Below are 23,656 nucleotides of genomic sequence, written 5' to 3'. Positions count from 1 at the left end.
TGAGTTTATAGAAAATGGCAAATGGCCCATTCCTTCATAACAGATGTTTTGATAATAGTTCTGTGCATTCACCACATTTGTTCATAAAAATGTCAAGATTTTATTTGTAACATGTTGAAAACATTCATCAGGTCAGGCAGCAGCTATGGAGAGAAGAGACAAATTAACTTTTTGTGTGCAGACCCTTTGTCTGCACCCAAAATGTTCACTTCACAGATGCTGCCTGACCTGCTGAGTGTTACCTGCATTTTCGGTTTTTGTTTCAGATTTTCAGCATCTGCAGTTTTTTGCTTTTTATTCCCGGTTTTCTTCATGTTGGAATCTTGGAAGTGTTTTCTTTTAAAATTGGGAAACCATTTTGATTAGCATTTGGAATTCATTGGGGATGATTTTTACTCCACGAGTCTGCAGATACTCGCGTGGGGAACCCGGAAGCGAATTGAGTGCGTCACAGTCTGTGATCACAGCTCATTTGAAAGTAAGTATTTGAGCTTCCGGGTTTCCCACACGCCAGGCAGCCAGATTGACAGGCTGGCTGCCTGTCGGCAATGAAAGGAGGGGAGAGGAAGAGAAAGGGAGATCATCAGGCTTGAAAAAAAATCGTCGGGGCGGGGGTGAAGGGTCATCCAATCACAGGGGTCCTGTTGACCAGGTGAGCTTGTTGGGCCTGAATGAAGCACTCCTGCTCCTCTGAGCCCACAAGCAGTGCAATAAAGGCACTCACCTCATAGATCCGGCCCTTCCTGCCTGCTTGCACTTGACATGATTGAGAAGTGATGGGAAACCCGAACAGATAAGGTTAAATTCATTTTAATGTTCCAATACACAAAATATTAAGTACCTCAAGTATCTCTATGAGGGACATTGCCCTTTTCAGTATCGGCCCACCGACTTTAAGTGGGGGCGGGACTTACTGGTGTCTGCTGTCCACAAACCTGCCAGGGTTATACCCAGAAGTGGGAGATTTGTAGCCGGGATGCAGTCCCGCTCCAAAAACCTGTTAGTTTAACCCCCCACCAGCCCCCAACCCACCCGTTCTTGGGGGTTAAAATTTACCCATTGACTAAGAAATTTACAGCTAGCAGATATTTTGAATTTCTGTCAGTTTCATCTGATTTTGATGGAGAAAATTTGGTGATTCATAAAACATTATCCATTATTGTACTTATAAGAAAATCATAAGTATTTTGAAGGATGTAACTTAAGTTTTGTTTTGCTAGTTCTTTCAGTCACCTGAAAGGGAGTGGGTGAAATTGTTACATTTGCATGGTAAAAATGGTAATTTGGACAGTATGTCAGGGCGCTAGTTAGGACATGCATATTTTCCGACTTTTTGGAGATCACAGAAAACCTATATAGCTGCAGGTAGACGAGCATTTACTGCTTGTTATGTAATAAATTTGTTTCATTGTTTTCCCTTTCTGTCAATGATAATTGCATGGATGCATACAAGAGTAGGCCATTCAGCCCCTCGTGCCTGCTCCACCATTTGATAAGATCATGGCTGATCTGTGATCTGGCTCCATAAACCTGCCTTTGGCCCATATCCCTTAATACCTTTGGTTGCCACAAAGCTATCTATCTCACATTTAAATTTAGCAATTGAGCTAGTATCAATTGCCATTTGTGGAAGAGAGTTCCAAACTTCTACCACCCTTTGTGTGTAGAAATGTTTTCTAATCTCACTCCTGAAAGGTCTGGCTCTAATTTTTAGACTGTGCCCCCTACTCCTAGAATCCCCAACCAGTGGAAATAGTTTCTCTCTATCCACCCTATCCGTTCCCCTTAATATCTTATAAACTTCGATCAGATCACCCCTTAACCTTTGAAACTCCAGAGAATACAACCCCAATTTGTGTAATCTCTCCTCGTAACTTAACCCTTGAAGTCCAGGTATCATTCTAGTAAACCTACGCTGCACTCCCTCCAAGGCCAATATATCCTTCCGAAGGTGCGGTGCCCAGAACTGCTCTCAATACTCCAGGTGCGGTATAGCTGCAGCATAACTTCTGCGGCCTTGTATTCTAGTCCTCTAGATATAAAGGCCAGCATTCCATTAGCCTTATTGATTATTTTCTGCACCTGTTGATGACACTTCAATGATCTATGTACCTGAACCCCTAAGTCCCTTTGGACATCCACTGTTTTTAACTTTTTCCCATTTAGAAAGTACCCTGTTCTATCCTTTTTTGATCCAAAGTTGATGACCTTACATTTGTCTACATTGGGCAAAACTGTGACAAATGGAATTCATTCACCTAATCTATCAATATCCCTTTTAATTTTATGTTTTCATCTACACTGCTTACAATGCCACCAATCTTTGTGTCATTGGCAAACTTAGATATGAGACTTTCTATGCCTTCATCTAAGTCGTTAATAAATATTGTGAATAATTGAGGCCCCAAGACAGACCCCTGCGGGACTCCACAAGTCACATCCTGCCAATGTGAGTACCTATCCATTATCCCTACTCTCTGTCGCCTTTCGCTCAGCCAACTTCCTAACCAAGTCCGTACTTTTCCCTTGATTCCATGGGCTTCTAACTTAGCTAACAGTCTCTTATGTGGGACCTTATCAAATGCCTTCTGAAAGTCCGTATAGATAACATCCATTGACATTCCCCTGTCCACTACTTTAGTCACCTCTTCAAAAAATTCAATCAGGTTTGTCAGGCATGACCTACCTTTCACAAATCCATGCTGGCTCTCTCTGATTAACTGAAAATTCTCAAGGTGTTCAGTCACCCTATCCTTAATTATAGACTCCAGCATTTTCCCCACAACAAATGTTAGGCTAACTGTTCTATAATTCCCTGGTTTCCCTCTCTCCTTTCTTAAAAAGCGGAGTGACATGTGCAATTTTCCAATCCAGAGGGACGGTTCCTGAATCTAGAGCACTTTGAAAGATTATAGTTAGGGCATCTGCAATGTGGTCACCTACTTCCATTAAAATCCTGGGATGGAAACCATCTGGTCCTGCGGATTTGTCACTCTTTAGTGCTATTATTTTCTTCATTACTGTTTTATTTATGTTAATTTTATTGAGTCCCTGTCCCCGATTCAATATTAGTTTTCTTGGGATTTCCGGCATGCTATCCTCTTTTTCTACTGTAAATACTGACGCAAAGTAATTGTTCAACATGTCCGCCATTTCCCCATTGTCAATGACAATATCCCCACTTTCAGTTTTTAAGGAGCCAACACTGCTCCTGACCACCCTCTTTTTCCTAATATAACTATAAAAGTTCTTTGTATTGGTTTTGATAGCCCTTGCAAGTTTCTTTTCATACTCTCTTTTTGTAGCTCTTACTATCTGTTTTGTGACCCTTTGTTGATCTTTGTATCTTTCCCATTCGCCAGGATTGCAGTGCTAATCTACCTATACCTGGAGCCTGGGATGTTAAGAGTATGATCTAGTAATTGTCATCCTGAGAAGGTGAAACTGTCTTCATTTTCAGGAATTTGGTCTCCTGGTAAATGTGGAAATGTTCTTGTTTATAAAGTTGTCCTAGTTTTTTTTCAGAAGAATTTAGTTCAAGAAGTACTGTCTGCCATAGGAATAATTACTTGATGTGAAGAAACATATAATTTCTCTAGGCTCCAGTATCATATGGCAATTTCAGATGATGCTGCATGTTTTGGCTGTTTCAGATGATGCTATTGATACAACTGAATGCAATGGAAAATGTTTAAGTATACGTGTAAAAACGTAGTGCGAAGATGTGTGAAACTGTCTATCTCTCGTTTTATGTGAGCCTTTCCAATCTTTAAATAATTGAATCCAATCCTTTTTATAGGAATGCTGTTTTTTCCAGACATCAACTCCACACCTGTTGAGTTTTCTTTGAAAAGTGTCCATATTTTGCACTTAAAAACATAACTTTTGTACTGACTGAATTATTGTACTAAATTTATAAACTGTAATGTTCATAAAAGTGACGAAGGCAACAGACAGTTATAGTACATTGTGAGGAATGTTGCACAGGACCATTTTGGTACTTCAAATGTGTTCTTTTTGTTACAGAATTTGAGACTTGTTGCTCATTCTATAGGGGAGGATCTAAGCAACTTTGAAGAGAATGATTTGCCACATGACTTACCAGAAAGTTCGTCACCTGTCGAGCCCTTTATTCAGTGAGTATGTTTTGGAATTCTTGTCTCAAGAATTAGAACACGTCTCAGTGAAGGTTTTAATAAGTGTAATAGTCCCCTTTGATAAAATATGTAAATTTAGTGTATTGACACCTGGATCTAGTTGAAGTTAACCTCTAATCAAGAGCTATGCCCTCTGCTGATGTATGGGCTGGCAAGAGGTGACCTTTCTATCGTGATGACTCGACTAGATTCTGGATAAACGGAATTTTCCCTACCACTTCTGTCTGTGCAGATTCAGTCTGAAGCCCCTTGTTCCAGCATGGTTTTATATTATCTGTAATTGTTCTTGCGCATTATTGCCAGTAGCGATCTTTGCTTTCCCATTTCTGGGCACCGACGCACGTCTGGAATAGAACTTAGTTTTGATATATTAACAATATCTGCCCTTCCAACCTATGTGATGCACAGGTGGGCTCCTAGATTCTTAGGCTCTTCCCAATTACCATCCTACCATGCAGTTCAGGTTTCTCGCTTGTGTTGGCAGAAGTTCTTTGTCATAAGAGACAATTCTCAAATATCTCAACTGAGAAAGAAGATGCCTTTTGTATGGGAAATTAAAACTGCTAATGTAGTACTACTTGAAGTATGTTAAAAGAACTATTAAATTATCATGTTTGAACTAGTTAGTGAAAGCTGGAGTTTGAGGAGCACTTGTTTTTTTTGTGAACACATTATGTTCTAATATGAGCCGAAGCAAGTGATAAAATAAATGTATGAGACATCAGGACCTGATTGTTTAAACCATGAGGGACAAACTAGTGAAGATAAACTGAGAAATCATACTTGAGATAGCAACTATCAAGCAAAAATATAATGCATCCAAGGACCTGTCAAGTGTATAATATAGAATAGATTCATTTCAAACTTGGATGTGAATAGAAAGATTAAGGAAAAACAAATGAAAGAAAGACTTGCATTTATATAGAGCCTTTCATGACCTCAAAATGTACCAAAGCGCTTTATAGCCAATGGCGTACATTTGTGGTGTAGTCACTGTTGTAGTGTAGGTAAATGTGTTAAATAATGTTATAGAAACTGAGACGGAACAAGATTAGGAAAATACATAGAGATTCTAGAAAAGATAATTCTGCGTGGAAGAATAATTGGAAAAGTGCTACTCATAAATTTTGTAAATATAGATTGATTTATTCCTTAGACAATAGATTTTTAAAATTAGTTTGCTGAATTAATTTGAAAATATCTGGAGAAATTACATAGTTTGCTATACAGAGCAAATAAAGCATACAATTCTCTTTGTAATATCTGCAAAAAATACTTGTCTTTCTCAGGGATATTGAGAGACATGTTCCCTTGGAGAACGCCAGAAATCATACAATTGGAAATGCTGAGTACACCACAACTGTAGGGAGCAGAGCAGTACTATCCAATATGATGGACACACAGCCTGCATCAAAAAAGATATCCAGAGGTAAGATCATGTACATTAACTTTTGGGGGTGAGCAGAAAGTACTTTTAAATCTAACATAAACCTGCGCCCACTCCCAGAAAGGCAGAAAACCATTTAAAAATGTTTTCTTACCAAGAACAGATATTCTGCCTTATTAATTAAAAAAAATGTACTCCTATTTGAGGGAGAGAGGTGAAAAGGGAATCAGTAGCAAAGGAAGCACTTTAGAGTATTTCTCTTCTGAAAGTTAGAACTTCCTGCTTAAAAACAATGACTATTTTTGTAAGTAGCTATGAAAAGTCTTCAAGCAAATTATCAGCATACTTTCTATGGCATGACAAATGCAGGAGAATTGCTAAGAGTAGACCAAGGTTTGTAATCAGGTACAAACTGATAACCAGGTAATTGACAGCAGAAGAGGACAGCTATCCAGGTTTGGCTGTCAAATTAAGTTCACAAACTTTTTTTGCCAGCATGCTTGGCATAATGATTGTTGACTCTGCCTTTTACGATTCTTTCTCCACCTCAACTGACATCAAGCAGAGATCATCTTGGCACCCAGCTTATTTGAATTATTCGCTATCATGTTAAAGGATGTAATTAAGGTCTTCATCCATTTTCAAACCACTGTGTTCAACCTCAGTGGACTTCATTTGCATACCAAAGAGGAGGACGTGGTCAATTCAGTTGCACTCTTGAAATGCATGTGTAGCTCCAACTTATCGCTGACTGCTACAGCTGCTACCAAGCTGCCTCAAGAAACCCAAGTTATGTATCAACTAACCACATCGAAGTCATTTTGTGTCCTGCCGAGAGTCACCATTAACGGAATCCAGTTGAACATGCATCAAAAAAAGTATATATTTCTGTAATCTCTGGAAGATGGTTGTTATGAAATTTTTTTTTTCTTTTGACATGTATTTCATGTATGTAGGTGTTTTAAAATTTCTGGTAAACCAAGCGCTGGACTCCCAAGTGCGTTATACTGGAATGGTTGGTTGCTCAGCGACACCTTGCCTGACTCTCAGCTAGAGAACTCTCTTTCTAATGAGATCTGTTACTTACATCCCTCCTGATGTGATGGGCAAATTAAAATTTAGTTTCTGATTACTGCCAGAGTTGAAATAAGCAGGGATTGTGTGCAGAAGTGCAATAGTTGCAGGCCATCATTTTGTGTGGAGTCTTTCCTCCTCACAGGGATATATTTTTGTTGCGAGTCATAAAATATCTTTTTAAATGTTTGCCACTGCTTATCCACCATCATACTATCTAATCTGTTTACCCAGTCCACTTTAACCAATTCCACCCTCATTCCTTTATAATTGCCCTTATTTAAGTTAATAGTCATTTCTGACTCATCTCAAACTGGATGTGAAATTCTATCATGTTATGATCAATGCTTCCCAAGGGATCCTTTACTTTGAGATCATTAATTAGTCCTGTTTCGTTACCCATTACCAGATCCAAAATAGCCTGTACCCTGGTTGGTTCCCCGACGTATTGGTCTAAGAAACAGTCCCTAATACACTCTGTGAACTCCTCCTCAGGGCTACTTTTGCCAATTTGATTTGTCCAATCTATGTGAAAGTTAAAATCGCCCATGATTATTGCATTATCTTTTTTACCAGCCCCCCTTAGTTCCTGATTAATATTTTGCCCTACAGTGTAGCTACTGTTTGGTGGGAGTATTACATAGGCCCCCTGTGATTTCTTTCCCTTACTATTTCTTACCTCCACCCAAATTGATTCGACATCTTGATCTTCTGAGCCAAGATCATTTCTCACTATTATACCAATTTCATCCTTTATTAACAGCTACCCCACTGCCTTCACCTTTTTTCCTATCCTTCCGAAATGTTAAATACCCCTGAATATTTAGCTCCCAACCTTGGTCACCTTGCAACCACGTCTCTGTCATGGCCACGAGATCATACCCATTTGTTTCTATTTGTGCCGTCAATTCATCTATCTTATTACGAATGCTGTGCGCATTCAGATAAACAACCTTTAATTTTGTCTTTTTACCATTCTTTCCTACCCCGGCCCCATTTGCTGGTGCGCTCTTATGTTTGTGCTCTCTGTCCATTCCTGACACACTCTGTTTATCATTACCCCCATCACTTTCCTGTACTACTTCCTTGTCTTTTCTCTTTATCAATCTAAACTTCTCCCCACATGAGCCCTATTTCCCCCCCCTCCCCCCCCCCCCCCCCCCCAATTTAGTTTAAAGCCTTCTCTACCGCCCTATTTATTCTGTTTGCCAGAGCACTGGTCCCAGCATGGTTCAGGTGGAGCCCATCCCAATGGAACAGCTCCCTCTTTCCCCAATACTGGTGCCAATTCCCCATGAATCGAAACCCACTTCTCCCACACCAATCTTTGAGCCACGCATTCATCTCTGATCTGATTTACCCTGTGCCAATTTGCTCGTGGCTCAGGTAATAATCCGGAGATTATCACCTTTTGTGGTTCTGCTTTTTAATTTAGTCCCTAGCTGCTCAAACTCCCTCAGCAGAACCTCTTTCTTAGTCCTACCTATGTCGTTGGTACCTACGTGGACCACGACAACTGGATCCTTCCCCTCCCCCTCAAGTTTCTCTCCAGCCCTGAGGAGATGTCCCTAACCCTGGCATCGGGTAGGCAACACAGCCTTCAGGACTCTCGCTCTTGGCTGCAGAGAACAGTGTCTATCCCTCTAACTAAACTGTCGCCTACTACAATCACATTCCTTTTTACTCCCCCCACTTGAATGGTCCCCTGAACCATGGTGCCTTGGCCAGTTTGCTCATCCTTCCTGCAGCCCCTGCACTCGTCCACAAGGGCTGCAAGAGCCTCATATCTATTAGACCAGTGCAGAGGCTGATGCTTCTGCAATGCTACCTCCTGGATCCCCATACCTGCCTCACTCGCAGTTACACCCTCCTGTCCCTGACCACGTGCCAATTCTACAGTATTTAGTCTAAGGGGCGTGACTGCCTCCTGGATCAAAGTGTCCAGGTAACTTTGTCCCTCCCTGATGCATCACAATGTCTGCAGCTTGGACTCCAGCTCCTCAATTCGGAGCCGAAGTTCCTCGAGCTGCAGACACTTACCGCAGATGTTAGTCGCCCTGGACAAAACTGTCCAGTAGCTCCCACATGTTGCAGCTGCAACACATCTCCTGCCCTGTCATAACTATTTTATTTATTTAACTGATTACTACAATGCCAATCAAATTATTTTTAGGTTGAACCAAGTACTGGCCTTGTTTAATTTATTAAATTAAGTTTAGTTTTTTTTAAATTTAGTTTTATGTTACAAGTTATTTAGCACACAGTCCTAAGAAAGAAGAAAACAGAAGAGATACTCACCACCAACCACCTACCTGAGTTATGCTAACTCAGTTTGACAGTTGGTAAAAGATGCAGGTTTCAGTTACAGCTTACTGTACCAAGTCCAGTGTGATCTCTGGCCTAGGAAGTTGTCGTAAACCAGGATGCCTAAAATTCTTCAATACTGTGAAGCCAATTTCTGCAGCAAACCAAAGCAAATTCTGTAAAAGAATGTAGACTCTAGTGGGTTTATCCAGTTTCTGCAGCACACTAGCAAGTGACCTACATGTATTTATGCCTTAAGAAAAGTGTAGTAGCAAAAACTTTCTACATTTAAAAAAAAAGCAGCACAAGTTTAGAGAGAGGCACTTAATCTATAAACTTACAGTAACTAATGAGAGTAAATGAGGCGACCAAATCAGAGCACAAGCTGGAGCAGAAACCTGTAATAGAATAGGGAACAGATGCATAGAATATGCAGTCTTTACCCAAGTAGGCAAAAAGACAACCAGTAGTCCTGGCAGTTTCAGGTACCCCAGATTGGAAGAGTATTGCAGGCTCATTTAGGAGCAAGAGGGAAAGGTAGGACCAGTGTGAGAAATGTAAGTATTATCAGGTCAACTTTGATCTCACATAGGGTGGACCACCTGGCTCAGATCAATAGTTGGATTTGGCAGTGATACACATGACTTTCTGGAGAAAACAGGCCTGAAGCAGTTACGATTCTAACAGTCAATAAGTGTTAGCTTCTATTCTGGAACTATCTAACACTAAATGTAGTGGACTATGCAGGACAACACTAAATATTCTATTTCTGCTATATAGGCAGCTATTTATTTCTTTTAGAAACAAAAAGGAACCTGTTACTAGATAGGGGTTTGTGCTACTCTCCAACAGGGCAGGACCCACAAAGGAAAGTTAGAGTTCATTCTACTTGTGCAGTGGTTACTATTTGAGACAACGGCCTCTAGACATTTTGATATATATTTGCAAAGCGGGCTGCTCATAAGTGTTTTGATGCTGCTGTTGTTCAAACTGGCCTGATGATGCAAGTCTTAAGAAACCAGCTGCTTATATTTTTTTTCCACTTTAGTATACTTCCTTGTATGTACAGGTTGAAGAAATGAGGAATAGATTACTTTCCATCTGTGTAGTCTTCATTATTTTGGTTGACGTTTAATTTCCACATACAAAGATCTCTCCTGGCCTATCCCATTTTTCTAGATGAAGGGATGTGTCTTAGAGCCGTTTTTAAAATATTTTGCTAATTTTATCATTGTTATAACTTTTATTGGAATGTGTTTTTTCCAACAAATTTGCTGATGCTTTGTCTGTACTTTTACATTTGTAACTTAGGGTTATTGATCTGCCTTTAATCGTTGGGTACTCTAAAGCCTTTTGATGTAGAAAACTGGTAACCATTAAAGTTTTATTGGCTTTGTTTTCAAAAAGGGAGAAGATCTACATTTAATCAAAGTCAAGACTCTGATGCCAATTTAGTACCTCCATTGGATGATACATCTTTTGAGGGAGTGGATGTGGTACCAAAAGGGGTTTCAATTAGGCGACGATCTGGGAGGAAAAGCACCTCTTTCTATGGTCAAATTGACACCTTTGATTTTTTCAACACTTTTGAAAATTATTCAGAAGTATCTTGGGCAAGTGAAGAACAAAAGTTTGAAATGAATTTCAAAGCTCTTGAAAATTTGACTGATTCTCTAAGTTCTAATCAAGGAGCTGATACAAGAAGCACTGAACTAGATCAGGTGCAAATGACAAACAATTTGGATCCTGAGAAAGTCAAAACTAAGTTCAAAAGCAATGTGAGGAACACTGAAGTTGTAAATTCAGAAAATGCACAGAGGGTAAAGCCTATTTCAGAAAAAGGAGAGGATGCTCAATTGGAAGTAGAGCAAAGGGGAAGAAGAGGAAAAGTAAATAATGGAAATAGAAGCATGCCATTGAAGAAACATTTGGAACCTGCAAGACCTGGAGCCAGATCAAAGAGTAGAGATCGAAGTCAAAGCAAAAGAAGCACTGCCAAAGAAAGAAAAAAGTCTCTTGATTGCAGTGATACTTATAATTTTGATTATGAAGAAAGTATTCATCTCACACCTTTCCGTAGGAAAGATGAACCAAGTGCAGGTGAGAATGTAGAAGATGCCAAAAACAGTGTCGATACAGAGAGTAATTCAGAAGAAGATTTGGATGATAGTCTTTATGTACCTCCTGCTGATAAAAGACGTAGGAAATCATCGAGCTGTAGTCAACATAAAAGTGAAGGGCCAACGGGTTTAACAACCAGACCAAGGTCAAGAAGGAGAACTGTAACTCTCCAAAAAAAGGTGCCTCACAAGGAAGCACCTGAAAGTGGTGATGAGGCGGAGACCACTCAAAATGAAATGGCATCTTCTGAATTGAAAACACCAGAGTGTGGCAAGTATATGTAAATTTCCTAATCTATTCCTGTATCATTTGGTCAGTCATTTGAAAGTTATGAGATCCAATTCTCTTCTGCTTTGTTTGAGAAATGCTATTCCCTGGGTGCAAAGCGGGTGAAAAAGGGGTGGAGACCCAGGATGCTGGGCTTCTGCCTCCTTTGCATTGCACAACAACTTCCAGGGCTTCCCTGGCTTGGGAGTGCAGAGTAGTTACACCTACAACGGCCACATTGAAATTAATATGGAAATGAGGTGGGTGGTGATGTCATAGCATCCCTGCCTCATTTTTCCTCTAGTTACACCAGGTGGACACCCATTAGGATTTGCATGGGCAGAAGAAGGCTGTTTCAAGTTTAGGGTCATTCTTCGATGTTCCCTTGGGTACAGTGGTGCTGGTCAATCCCATATGCGGCCTGAGTACCTTACATTTAGGGGTTTGCCTGTGCTGGCTAATATCTAAATACAGCACAAGCCAGGGGTGGTGGTTGCTTTTGTATCTTCATATTCTTCCCTTGATGGATAGTGTGAAGCAATGGGAAGGATTCACCGATTGATTAACAGCCTGACAGGCCACGATGTGAATGTTCCTTCCATGGCCATAGGGTGAGTAGTCCTATATGGTGGGAGAGTTTCATGGACTCTCGCGACCCATATGATAGGGATGGGGGTATCGGTGCAAGTATCCCACTGAATGTCAATTGGGAGTCGGAGCTCCAATCTCCAATCGCCGGCACTGGCTAGAATAGGGTTTCAACCCTGACACCTGACTCAAAAAGGAATGCTACCACTTGACCAAAAGTTCACTTCCACCCAAGAGTGTAATAATGGAAAACTTGTGATCTGACCTGGATATCATGCCTCTTACATGTGCCCTCACATGTGCTTCCCTAATCTTTTCAAAAGCAGACTAAGAAACACAAAGAATCAAGTCTCGATATGAATTGTTAAGCTGCTTTATTTTACAGACAGCAAGTTGTCATACAAAGTAACAGTCAAAGTAAATTACACTTACTTGACTCTTTTGAGGAAAGGAGATTGGGAAAAATAATAAACCACATGCCCTGTCCCTTTGGGCTGACTTTTTTTTAGATATGCTTTTCCCTCTAGATAATTTCTAATCACATTTTTAGCTTCCGGCTCCAGGCCAACAGCTATGTCTCACGGTCCTTCTTTGTTCAAATCCTGACTGCCTCCGAAACATGGGTTTGCTGTTCCTTTCTGTTAATTCTGACCCCAAGAAGCAGAGTAGTAGTGTCTCTGATACCTTCCCATGTAGGGATTCACCAGCAGGCCTCTTCAACCAAACTGATTGCAATCTCTCCCAAAAGTGTACTCTACCTCACTAGCATCCAGGGTGGGGAGGAGCAAGGGCGAAAGAAAATCAAGGTCATAATGTTTTAAATAAGTATCTTTAAATTAACAGTACAAGTAGCTAAAACCCTTTACTGTCATGGTTGCATTTAAGTTTGTCCAACTCAATGATGCTGAAAATGACCTGAAGTACATTGTGTGTTTCCCTGATAAGATTACAGCCAAAACTGCACACAAGAAGGTCATTCATTCCATTGTGTCTGTGTCAGCTCTTTGGTAGAAGAAACCAAACTGATCGCTCTGCCCTGATCTCTCAATATCTTTCCCTTTCAAATATTTATCTACCTTTCCCTTAAAATATGCAATGGTCTCTGCCTCAACCACTCTGTGGTAAAGCATGCCATGCTCCATCAACCACAGACATTTTTCCTAACCTCACCCCTCTCTCTTAGTAACAATTTTTAAATTGTCGTTCTCACTGACACCCCAACCAGAGGAAATAGTCTTTCCATATTCACTATCAAAACTCATCATAATTTTAATAACCTCTATTAAATTTCCTCTTGACCTCCTGAAATAGTCCTAGTATTTCATGTTTTGTTCTTGAGTATTTGGTGGCATAAGCATTAATATAGTGGAACTCATTTGAAATGATTAGATTAAATCTGATTTAAGACAGTTACGAGTCCATGAGGTAAAAAATTGTAATTGGCTCAAATAACCATACTGTTGCTTCCATGTTTAGTCAATAGCATATTTGGGCCAATTAGAAAACGTTCACTAGACAGGTAGGAAAGGTACCAATAAATAGCCAGCAATAACCTGAAATTGAGCAATAACTACATTTTTAACTGTACCATTCATAAACCAGCAACTGTCATAAACGATCCAATCAAATCGCTCAAAAAAAAATTCTAGACTTTGGCTGCCATGTTGTTTCCCATGTGCAGGTAAAAAAATACAAATTATAGCCTAACAAAAATATAACATTTTCTCTTTTTTTTAAAAAAGAATGTGAAGACCCTAAAATTGCCCAAGTCTTATTGGAAATCTGCCCCCAGAGACCTCGCCTCTCCTACTATTTTGGGTTTTGCACCTTTTCTGAAGCTAGACCTTGTGTCCCATTTAGTCTTCTGAGGCTCTTTGCAATTGTGCCTTCATTGTCCCTGGTCAATCTCCCAGTTGGAATGCTTCTCTTATAGAAAGATAAATAGCCTAATGGAACACAATATCTTATTTGCAACTGGCAGGAACATTTGTTAATCTAGGAATTTTGTACACTCTTTTCTGTTCCACACTTTGCTTGCTCCTTTTCTCCTGCAGCAGCATCAAGCCTTTTACTTCTCCTACTTCCAAGCACTACCCCAAGGAATCCAGTTTACCTGTTACTTCTCTCTGGGATAATTCTAGACATCTCACTATTCCCTCGAAGTACCAAGCTTCTGACATCTTTGCTTCCCATGGTAGTCTCTGCTGATCAACTCCACTCCTAGCCTTACAGGACTTGGGCTTGATCATTCAAATGGCCTTTCCTCCTTAAAAGTTGTCCAGTTTTGGCTTGGTGGCTGTCCCACAATACATAAGTTTAAAAGTCAACTTCAGATAAATTCTATGTCCCAGCTTAAATCAATACAAATTTTGTTAGTTGCCTGCAAGGTAACAGGCTTGAGAGAGGAACCAAGCCACATAATTCAAATGTAAATGCTGTTATTGATTCAGTTATGTGTCTGACAACTGCTTTTTGAATTGAGTTGTCAGTTTTTTAATTGAGGAACCGAGCAATTGTTTCAGAATTTATAAGTAGTTGAATTGTTCAAATTGGAGAGAATTAGTTTGGAACCTTCAAGGAATAGATTAGTCCAGTTCCCACAGTGGTGAGAAATATAAGTTTAAAAAATCAATATGTGTATAAAATGTTAATTCAAAAGAAATTGAATATTTGTTTTCTTTTGGAGAAGCGAAATAGTATTTCTACTGTAAATGTTATTTTGTGTACATAGAATTAAATAGAGTGTACAGCACAGAAACAGGCCATTCAGCCCAAATGGTCTATGCTGGCGTTTATACTCCATGAGCCTCCTCCTACCCCTCTTCATCTAACCCAATCAGCATATCCTTCTATTCCTTTCTCCCTCATGTGCTTATCTACCTCCCCCTTAAATGTATCTATGCTATTTGCCTCAACTACTCTTTGTGGTAGCATGTTCCACATTCTTACCACTCTTTGGGTAAAGAAGCTTCTCCTGAATTCCTTATTGGATTTATTAGTGACTATCTTTTATTTATGATCTCTAGTTTTGGACTCCCCCACAAGTGGAAGCATTTTCTTTACATCTACCTTATCAAGTCCTTTCATTATCTTAAAGACCTCTATCAGGTCACCCCTCAGCCTGGAGAAAAGAGCTCCAGCCTGTTCAGCCTTTCCTGATAAGTATATCCTCTCAATTCTGGTAGTATCCTTGTGAATATTTTTTGTTCCTTCTCCAATGCCTTTATATCCTTTTTATAACAGAGAGCAGAACTGTGCACAGTACTCCAAGTGTGATCTAACCAAGGTTCTATACAAGTTTAACATAACTTCTCTGCTTTGTTGTATTTCTTTTGAGTGATTGTTTCAAATCATTAAACTATGTCTGATTGCTGCTCTATCCTGTGGAGGCATACAATAATTCCAGTTGTTAAAGTAGTTAGCAGGAAGGTTTTTCAGTAAAGTGGGAACCTTATTGAAAGCTTACCTAGATATTGGGACTAGTGATGATACACGCAGGGTGTTGACTTGGAGAAAAATCGAAAATCAAGAATAAAAAGGGTAGTAAAGACCCAAAAACATGGTCCGTTGCATTTGGTGCCCAGAAGTGGAATACATGCATAATTTCCCACACTGTTAGCACGGTGGCATCAAGCAAAAGCCCCTGTGCTCCCTGCAAAAGGAAGGAAAATAGACAGGGAGGGCTCCATTTGCTTTGCCCCCTTTACCAAGAGTGCTATTGGTTACTTGGGAACAGGTTTCTTGCCCCACACTCTCTGTTGCAGAGGTATGTGACATGGGAGGAGCTAGGAAGGGTCGAATGGATAACAAATTTTGAAGAATGGGAAAAGTATTTAGCATGAATATTAATGATCAACAGCTCTTTCTAATGCACTTTTCGGCCAATGTCACTTTCCTGGCTAATAAACTAAAGATCAAAAATAACACTGCTTATTTCACATTCATTCTCGGGAAGTGGGCGTCTGGCAAGGCCAGCATTTAGTGCCATCCCTAACTGCCCTGAAAAGTTGGTGCCTGTTTGATACAACTGAGGGACTTGCTAGGCCACTTCAGAGAGCAGTTAAGAGTGAACCACATTGGTATGGGACAGGAGTCATATGTAGGCCTGACTGGGTAATAGTGGCAGGTTTTCTTCCCTAAAGGACATTAATGAACCAGTTTACAACAATCCAACAGATTCATGGTCACTTTTATTGATATCAGCTTTTATTTCCAGATTTGTTTTAACTGAATTCAAATTGTCAAACTGCCATGGTGGGATTTGAACTCACATTCTCTGGATTATTAATCTAAGCCTCTTTATTACTAGTCCAGAGCCTCTTTATTACTAGCCCAGTAACATAACCACTACTTTATTGTGCCCTGGCATTGTTATTGTTCTATAAAACAAGATCAGAATAAACAGTGGACTTTTTTTGTTGATTGTGCTTATCTTTCATAGTAGTTGAATTGTCCATGTGAAACTTTGGTCTAAGCCAAACATTTATTTTAAAGTTTTGTTTTCAATAATTAAGGAAAACGAGTGATTTATTGGCATGCCTGATATCAAGGTTTTAGCCTTAATTTGTTAAACCTCGAAAGATATTTATAATTCTCTACTTTCTGATGCTTGATGTATTTTTAATGCATCTTATTTGCCTCTTAGATAAAACCAATGAATGTGAAAATTCAAAAACGTCTGGAAAAGATATACAGTTACAAATTGAGTCAGGCTATGAATCGGAAAACATTTCTACTGTCAAACATAAAAAGATAGAGAATTTTCAAAATTCTGAAGAAAGCAGCACTGTTAAATATCACAAACCAGTACTGAAGAAATGCTTGCTACTGCATCAAGAACAAGGCAAGGAAAATTCAGGAAGAAATGCAATGGTAAAGAATGAACGAAACCTTAAAGCAACAGGTATGGTCATGTTCCAGTGCTGAATCATACTGGCTCATAAACAAAAGGAAATGATGCCAATAATAAAGAAAAGTATCACATTGGATTTATTTCAGGGATGGCTAATATGATTTCCATTGGGATCGCTTGTTACTAAACTTTTGATTACCATATTAAGAATATAATGAGAAACCTTAAAATTTGGACATAGCTCGCACAGAAATCTCAGAGCTTTTAAAACAGAAAATCCCCAACGTGTCCATTAGTATCTATGAAGGGAAAAGTTTGATTAATGTTTCAGAGGACATGGATTTAAGGTGGTTGGCAAAACAACCAAAGGTGACATGAGGAAAAACTTTTTTACACAGCGAGTGGTTAGGATCTGGAATGCACTGCCAGAGGGCGTGGTTGAGGCAGATTCAATCATGGCCTTCAAAGGGGAACTGGATAAATACCTGAAAGGAAAAAAATTGCAGGGCTTCGGGGATTGGGCGAGGAAATGGTTCTAGCTGGATTGCTCTTGCATCGGTCTGGTTGGACTCGATGGGCCGAATGGCCTCCTTCCATGCTGTAACCTTTCTGATTCTATAGCCCCTTTGTTGGAACAGAGTTCTGACCTTTCAAATGCTGACAGATTTTCTGGGTATTTCCTGCATTTTCTGTAATTTCAGATTTTTGGCATTTGCAGTTCTTTTTTCTTCTAACCTTAAAGCTCTTGGTGTCTTTTGTGTGTGTTTTACATGCAAGTGTAAAACAGATCACTATTTAATTTTAGTAAATGTGTTGTACATAGATGGACAAGTTTTCTAACTGGAAGCAAGTATATTCTAAAACTAAGTGCAGATCTTGTTGGAGAATAAAATTATTTTAGCACCCATGTAGTTTCTTCCCACTTCCGTATATGTTTAGCAAATATTGAATTACAACTTAAAAGGAAATGGAGAATAGTGTTAGTATGTACCATAAGGCAATTTATTTCCTGTAATGTTCTATCGTTTTTTTTATAACTGTCCATTGGAAAAGTGTGCACAGTCAGGAGCTATATCAAGTAATTTATTTGTAGTTCTGTACAAAAATGATTTCCTTTTCATAAGAAAGGAGTTTTTTACACTCACCTCTCAATTTTTCCTATTATTGAAACAGGAGAAAACTTTGGACCTCGCTTAAGTCTGAATGATGTCACCAATTGTTCATCACTACCCACTGAAAACAAGGAAAAGAAGATGTCCTGCTCCACTTTGTTAGAAAAACTTGACAAGATTTCTCCGATAGCTATTAGTAAACGCAGATGCACCATGACTGTAAATTACAAGGAACCCAGTCTCAGTGTGTAAGTTGGACTTGTCCATTTATATAGGATCATAGAGAGTATAGCTTAGGAGGACATTCGGTCTACTGTACCTGTGCTGAAATTAGCTACTCGAATCCCATTTCTCTGTCCTTTCCCCAAACTTTTGTATTCTTCTTTTTCAAATACTTAACCCATTCTCTTTTAAACTCTGCCATAATAGTCACTTGTGATAAAGTAGTGCATGTTCTAATAATCCTCTGACATTTTTTTTTAATTACCCCTTTGTTCTTCTGGTAATTTTATGCCCCTTTTCACTCATTCACCAACCAATGGAATCAATTTTTCACTATTTACCACGTCAAAAGCTTTTATCATTTTAAAGGCCCACTTAACCTCCCAGTGGAAAAAGCCCCAATTTTGTAAGCTTTCCTTCATAACTAACCTCTCAATCCTTCTATCTCAACTGTTGCTATATTCTTCCATATATGCTTTTCCTGTATTTGCCTTTATAGCATAGATTATTCACAAGATTTGGTGTGAGGAAACAAGTACTGGCTTAGGTGGATCTGATTCTCGAATTTCCTAACCTTGAGCGCCAATGGACCAATTAGAATGCCTCACAAGGGAGACCAAAATGTGACACAGGAGGTCTTTCACTTAATGGTAAATTTTATGTTAAACAATTGCTGATTACCTCCTGTACTTTCACTCTTTTTTGATTGTTCTGGGGTAAGTAGTTTGTGCTGGGGAATAGAACACTTTTGACTCCCACTGTCTGCATTGGTCAGTTATAGTTGTTAACTGTATATTGTATCCATATGATTTATATCATTTAGTGTAAATTGTATTCAGATGGTGCGTATCAACTGGGGACTCTCTTGTATCCATTTATATGAAAGCTTATCTAGGGGGTGCATGGTGTGGGTAATGTGGATCTGTGAATAAAGGCTTGGAAGCAACTGAAGACCAGGCTCGAGTATTCTATCCTTCACCACCTTGCTATCCAATTTATTACAATAGTATGGGCCACATGGAAAGCTAAGTGCTCTTTGTTCTGCATTAATACATTGCCTTAACCCCAACCTTAAAAAAGATATCTTGCGTAGAAAGCAAGGCTTTGTTTTGAGATTGGTGAACTCAGCCAGCTTTGTACTGTTGTTACATGCATGCTAGTGTGCCATATCTCTGCATCTGTACAGCCTGGTGTGAATTCAAAGGCAGGTAACAGAAGTGAAGGATTGTGCCACCAGTCCCTTGTTCTTGTATCAGCAGCTAGCTACAAGAAAGCTGGTAAAGAAGAATCTCAACATTGTAAAGAGGCAAAGAGATTTATCACAGATTTAAGTGTTAATTGAAAATTTTAATCTGTTCAACAGGAAATTGCGGAGAGGAGACAGGTACACTGACACAAAATTTTTGCGTTCACCAATATTCAAACAGAAAAAGAACGATGCATCTCGACGTAAATCTGGGAAAAAGCCATCTCCGCTTAGTAGGTATAATGAGGCTTTTGTTGGCTGCCGATAACCTGCTACTAAATATGAACTGTGTATTGAGATCATGATAAATTGAAGTTTGGTAATTTACTGTATGGATTAATTTTGTTTTTAATTTTAGATCTGTTTTAAGGGATCATTTCTTCCAATGTATTTTAGATGCTCAAGAAAATCTGATAAATACACCTTCGAGTGTGTTTGTTTAATTGGCTTTAATTATTAGTGTACAAAACCCAATTTCTTTACTCAAACTGTTGTACATTTTAGCTGTTTATACCATAAAAATGCTTAGACAATTCAGATGACTTAACTAGGGATCATGTAAAATGACCAGTGGATGAGTACATGGCTGTCTGTTGAAGCTACATTAGTGACATTTAGATTTATATTGAGCATCATTAACTGATTGTTAAATATCTGAATAAATGGTCATCTCCATCCATATAATTAAGCATTTTTTGTTTCACATTGCTTTTGTCTCCGTTTTCTGATTTCGTTGATGTCTTTCATTTTGACAGGACTGTCAGCCAATGAGGCGTGAGAATTGACAGTCCAACCGCTAATCAGTTCACATGTTTCATACTCCAAACAATTGGAGTTGGCGGGGTGGCTATCAAAAAAAAAAATCAACAACCTTTTTTAACAGGTAGGCGTCACTGTATGATATCCAACCTCTGCTATTCGCTTCACCCCCCCCCACCCAAAGATCTTTCCCGTCAGGCCTCACGTACATTTCACTCCGCAGCCGAGGGTCACTGTCAACCGGTGTTCTAATCCTAGGCCTCAGCCCTTCCTCTGCTCCCTCTTCTGCCTGCAGCAGTGTGGAAATATGTGTCCATTCATCCAGCCGGGCTTCTTCATTCTGAACTCGGTGCTGCAAAACTAAATAAAGTTGATCCAATCAAACTCTGCAATTTATCAATGTGGCCTGGGTGAATAGCAGAGATTAGGATGGCAGGTCCATGAGAGAGACCCAAAGATTTGATCCTGTTTGGGGGAAGAGAGAGGAGAAGTGATCTATACAGACCTTTTGTTTGTGGATGGAAGCAAGAGGGGGAAGGGGCATTTTTGGAGAACAGGGGACACTTCTGGCTCTGCTGGGACCAATGACATTTGCTGTTACGGTTTAATGAGCTCATATTATAATACAGTATACCTTTCAACTTCCATGACTAGCATCATACTCAATGGTTTTTTAAAAAAAAACGTCAGCCGACTGCAGCATGTTTTGTAGCGTAAGAAACAAACCCAACATTGTCTACCTAAAGTTTTTTTTGAAGGATAATGCTTGAGTTCACCTCAGGATTTGTAAACCAAGGACATCCTGAACAATGAAGTTCAGAAATTGCCGATTAGTGGCATGAATAAGCAACCATCTTCAGCCAGAAGTGCCGAGTGGGTGATCCATCTCGGCCTCCTCCCGATATCCCCATCATCACAGAAGCCAGTCTTCAGCCAATTCGATTCACTCTACGTGATATCAAGAAACAGCTGAGTGCACTGGATACAGCAAAGGCTATGGGCCCCGAAAACATCCCAGCTGTAGTGCTGAAGACTTGTGCTCCAGAACCAGCTGCGCCTCTAGCCAAGCTGTTCCAGTACAGCTACAACACTGGCATCTACCTGACAATGTGGAAAATTGCCCAGGTATGTCCTGTCCACAAAAAGCAGGACAAATCCAATCCGGCCAATTACCGCCCCATCAGTCTACTCTCAATCATCAGCAAAGTGATGGAAGGTGTCGTCGACAGTGCTATCAAGCGGCACTTACTCACCAATAACCTGCTCACCGATGCTCAGTTTGGGTTCCGCCAGGACCACTCTGCTCCAGACCTCATTACAGCTTTGGTCCAAACATGGATAAAAGAGCTGAATTCCAGAGGTGAGGTGAGAGTGACTGCCCTTGACATCAAGGCAGCATTTGACCGAGTGTGGCACCAAGGAGCCCTAGTAAAATTGAAGTCAATGGGAATCAGGGGGAAAACTCTCCAGTGGCTGGAGTCATACCTAGCACAAAGGAAGATGGTAATGGTTGTTGGAGGCCAATCATCTCAGCCCCAGGACATTGCTGCAGGAGTTCCTCAGGGCAGTGTCCTAGGCCCAACCATCTTCAGCTGCTTCATCAATGACCTTCCCTCCATCATAAGGTCAGAAATGGGGATGTTCGCTGATGACTGCACAGTGTTCAGTTCCATTCGCAACCCCTCAAATAATGAAGCAGTCCGAGCCCGCATGCAGCAAGACCTGGACAACATCCAGGCTTAGGCTCATAAGTGGCAAGTGACATTCGTGCCAGATAAGTGCCAGGCAATGACCATCTCCAACAAGAGAGAGTCTAACCACCTCCCCTTGACATTCAACAGCATTACCATCGCCGAATCCCCCACCATCAACATCCTGGGGGTCACCATTGACCAGAAACGTAACTGGACCAGCCATATAAATACTGTGGCTACGAGAGCAGGTCAGAGGCTGGGTATTCTGCGGCGAGTAACTCACCTGACTCCCCAAAGCCTTTCCACCATCTACATGGTGCAAGTCAGGCGTGTGATGGAATACTCTCCACTTGCTTGGATGAGTGCAGCTCCAACAACACTCAAGAAGCTCGACACCATCCAGGACAAAGCAGCCCGCTTGATTGGCACCCCATCCACCACCCTAAACGTTCACTCCCTTCACCACCGGCGCACTGTGGCTGCAGTGTGTACCATCCACAGGATGCACTGCAGCAACTCGCCAAGGCTTCTTCGACAGCACCTCCCAAACCCGCGACCTCTACCACCTAGAAGGACAAGAGCAGCAGGCACATGGGAACCTGCACGTTCCCCTCCAAGTCACACACCATCCCGACTTGGAAATATATCGCCGTTCCTTCATCGTCGCTGGGTCAAAATCCTGGAACTCCCTACCTAACAGCACAGTGGGAGAACCGTCACCACACGAACTGCAGCGGTTCAAGAAGGCGGCTCACCACCACCTTCTCAAGGGCAATTAGGGATGGGCAATAAATGCCGGCTTCGCCAGCGATGCCCACATCCCATGAACGAATTTTAAAAAAAAGGTCTGCCTCATCAAGAAAACAGAGTTTTATGCCTGTTCTTTATAGTCTTTAGTATGTGGGATGTACAACTCATCCTACACCCCAGATCTTTATCACGAAGGGAAAATTTCAAAATATTTACCTTGTTGCAAGTCATATAAGTGATGTAAATTACGTAAATTATCTAAACATTTGGTTGCAGAGGGTACTCTGCTGAATAACAGGCTGGTTTTCAGCCTTCTCATGGCATAGTCTTTCTTTTGGCAGACTGCAACCAATCCCATGCTTCACACGAGACAAGATAAAAATGCAGTTATCTCCATCGAGTCTGATTATTTCTGCTCTTTGTGTGGTATAGTAAATATTGAACAGTTGGCTGTTATAACTTCAGTGCTTTTCATAGTGGTAACCTCCACCCTTCCCTTTATAACGCCTGGGCTAAGGTGCTTTCCCGTGGTAGAAAAGTTCAATCGTGGAGGTTCTATACTACTTCACCTTTTTTTATTTGTTCTCTATGTGGGTGATGTTGGAAAGGCTGCATTTATTGCCCATCCCTAGTTGCCCTGAGAAGTTGGTGGTGGGCCTTCTTGAACCGCTGCAGTCTTTGTGCTTTCACTGGTGTTGGGTAAGGAATTCCAGGAAATTGACCCAGTGGCGATAAAGGAATGGTGATATATGGTGTCTGACTTGGGAGGTTATGGTACTCCCATGACATTCCTGCTCTTATTCTTCTCACTGGTATGGGTTGCAGGGGAGGGAAGGGTGTGCATTGCGACAGTGCATCCTACAAATTGTAAATATTGCAGCCAGAGTGTGCCAGTAATAGAGGGGATGGATATGAAGTCCAGTGACACGGGGTGCCGATTAGGAGACTTGTTCTGACCTGGATGGTGTTGAGCTTCTTGAGTGTTGTGGCTGCACCCATTCAGGAGGAAGCAGTGGAAAAAAACATTATGATCCAAAAAATTTAAAGAAAAATTAACCAACACTGGAAACTATAAATACACTAATATGCAGTACTCAAGTACCTCTTTTGAAAATTACACCAT

At 40.4% G+C, this 23,656-nt stretch overlaps 1 protein-coding gene across 2 annotated transcripts in view; it reads left to right on the top strand.

Annotated features, from left to right (window-relative positions):
- Positions 1-20,018, top strand: part of LOC137334202 (shugoshin 1-like) — a 39,565-nt gene extending 19,547 nt beyond the window's left edge. For both annotated transcript variants that reach the window (XM_067998794.1, XM_067998784.1), the window contains 6 exons: positions 4,027-4,136; positions 5,447-5,586; positions 10,330-11,313; positions 16,544-16,801; positions 17,924-18,110; positions 19,448-20,018. In XM_067998794.1, coding sequence (XP_067854895.1) covers positions 4,027-4,136; positions 5,447-5,586; positions 10,330-11,313; positions 16,544-16,801; positions 17,924-18,110; positions 19,448-19,598 — 1,830 coding nt within the window. In that variant the 3' untranslated portion in view covers positions 19,599-20,018. The remainder of the gene's footprint in view (positions 1-4,026; positions 4,137-5,446; positions 5,587-10,329; positions 11,314-16,543; positions 16,802-17,923; positions 18,111-19,447) is intronic.
- The last annotated feature ends 3,638 nt before the right edge of the window (positions 20,019-23,656 follow it).

This window comes from Heptranchias perlo, chromosome 2, assembly GCF_035084215.1.
Source record: "Heptranchias perlo isolate sHepPer1 chromosome 2, sHepPer1.hap1, whole genome shotgun sequence".
NCBI lineage: Eukaryota > Metazoa > Chordata > Chondrichthyes > Hexanchiformes > Hexanchidae > Heptranchias > Heptranchias perlo.
The sequence above is the reverse complement of the archived record's forward strand: the minus strand, read 5'-3'. Positions and strand labels throughout refer to the sequence as shown.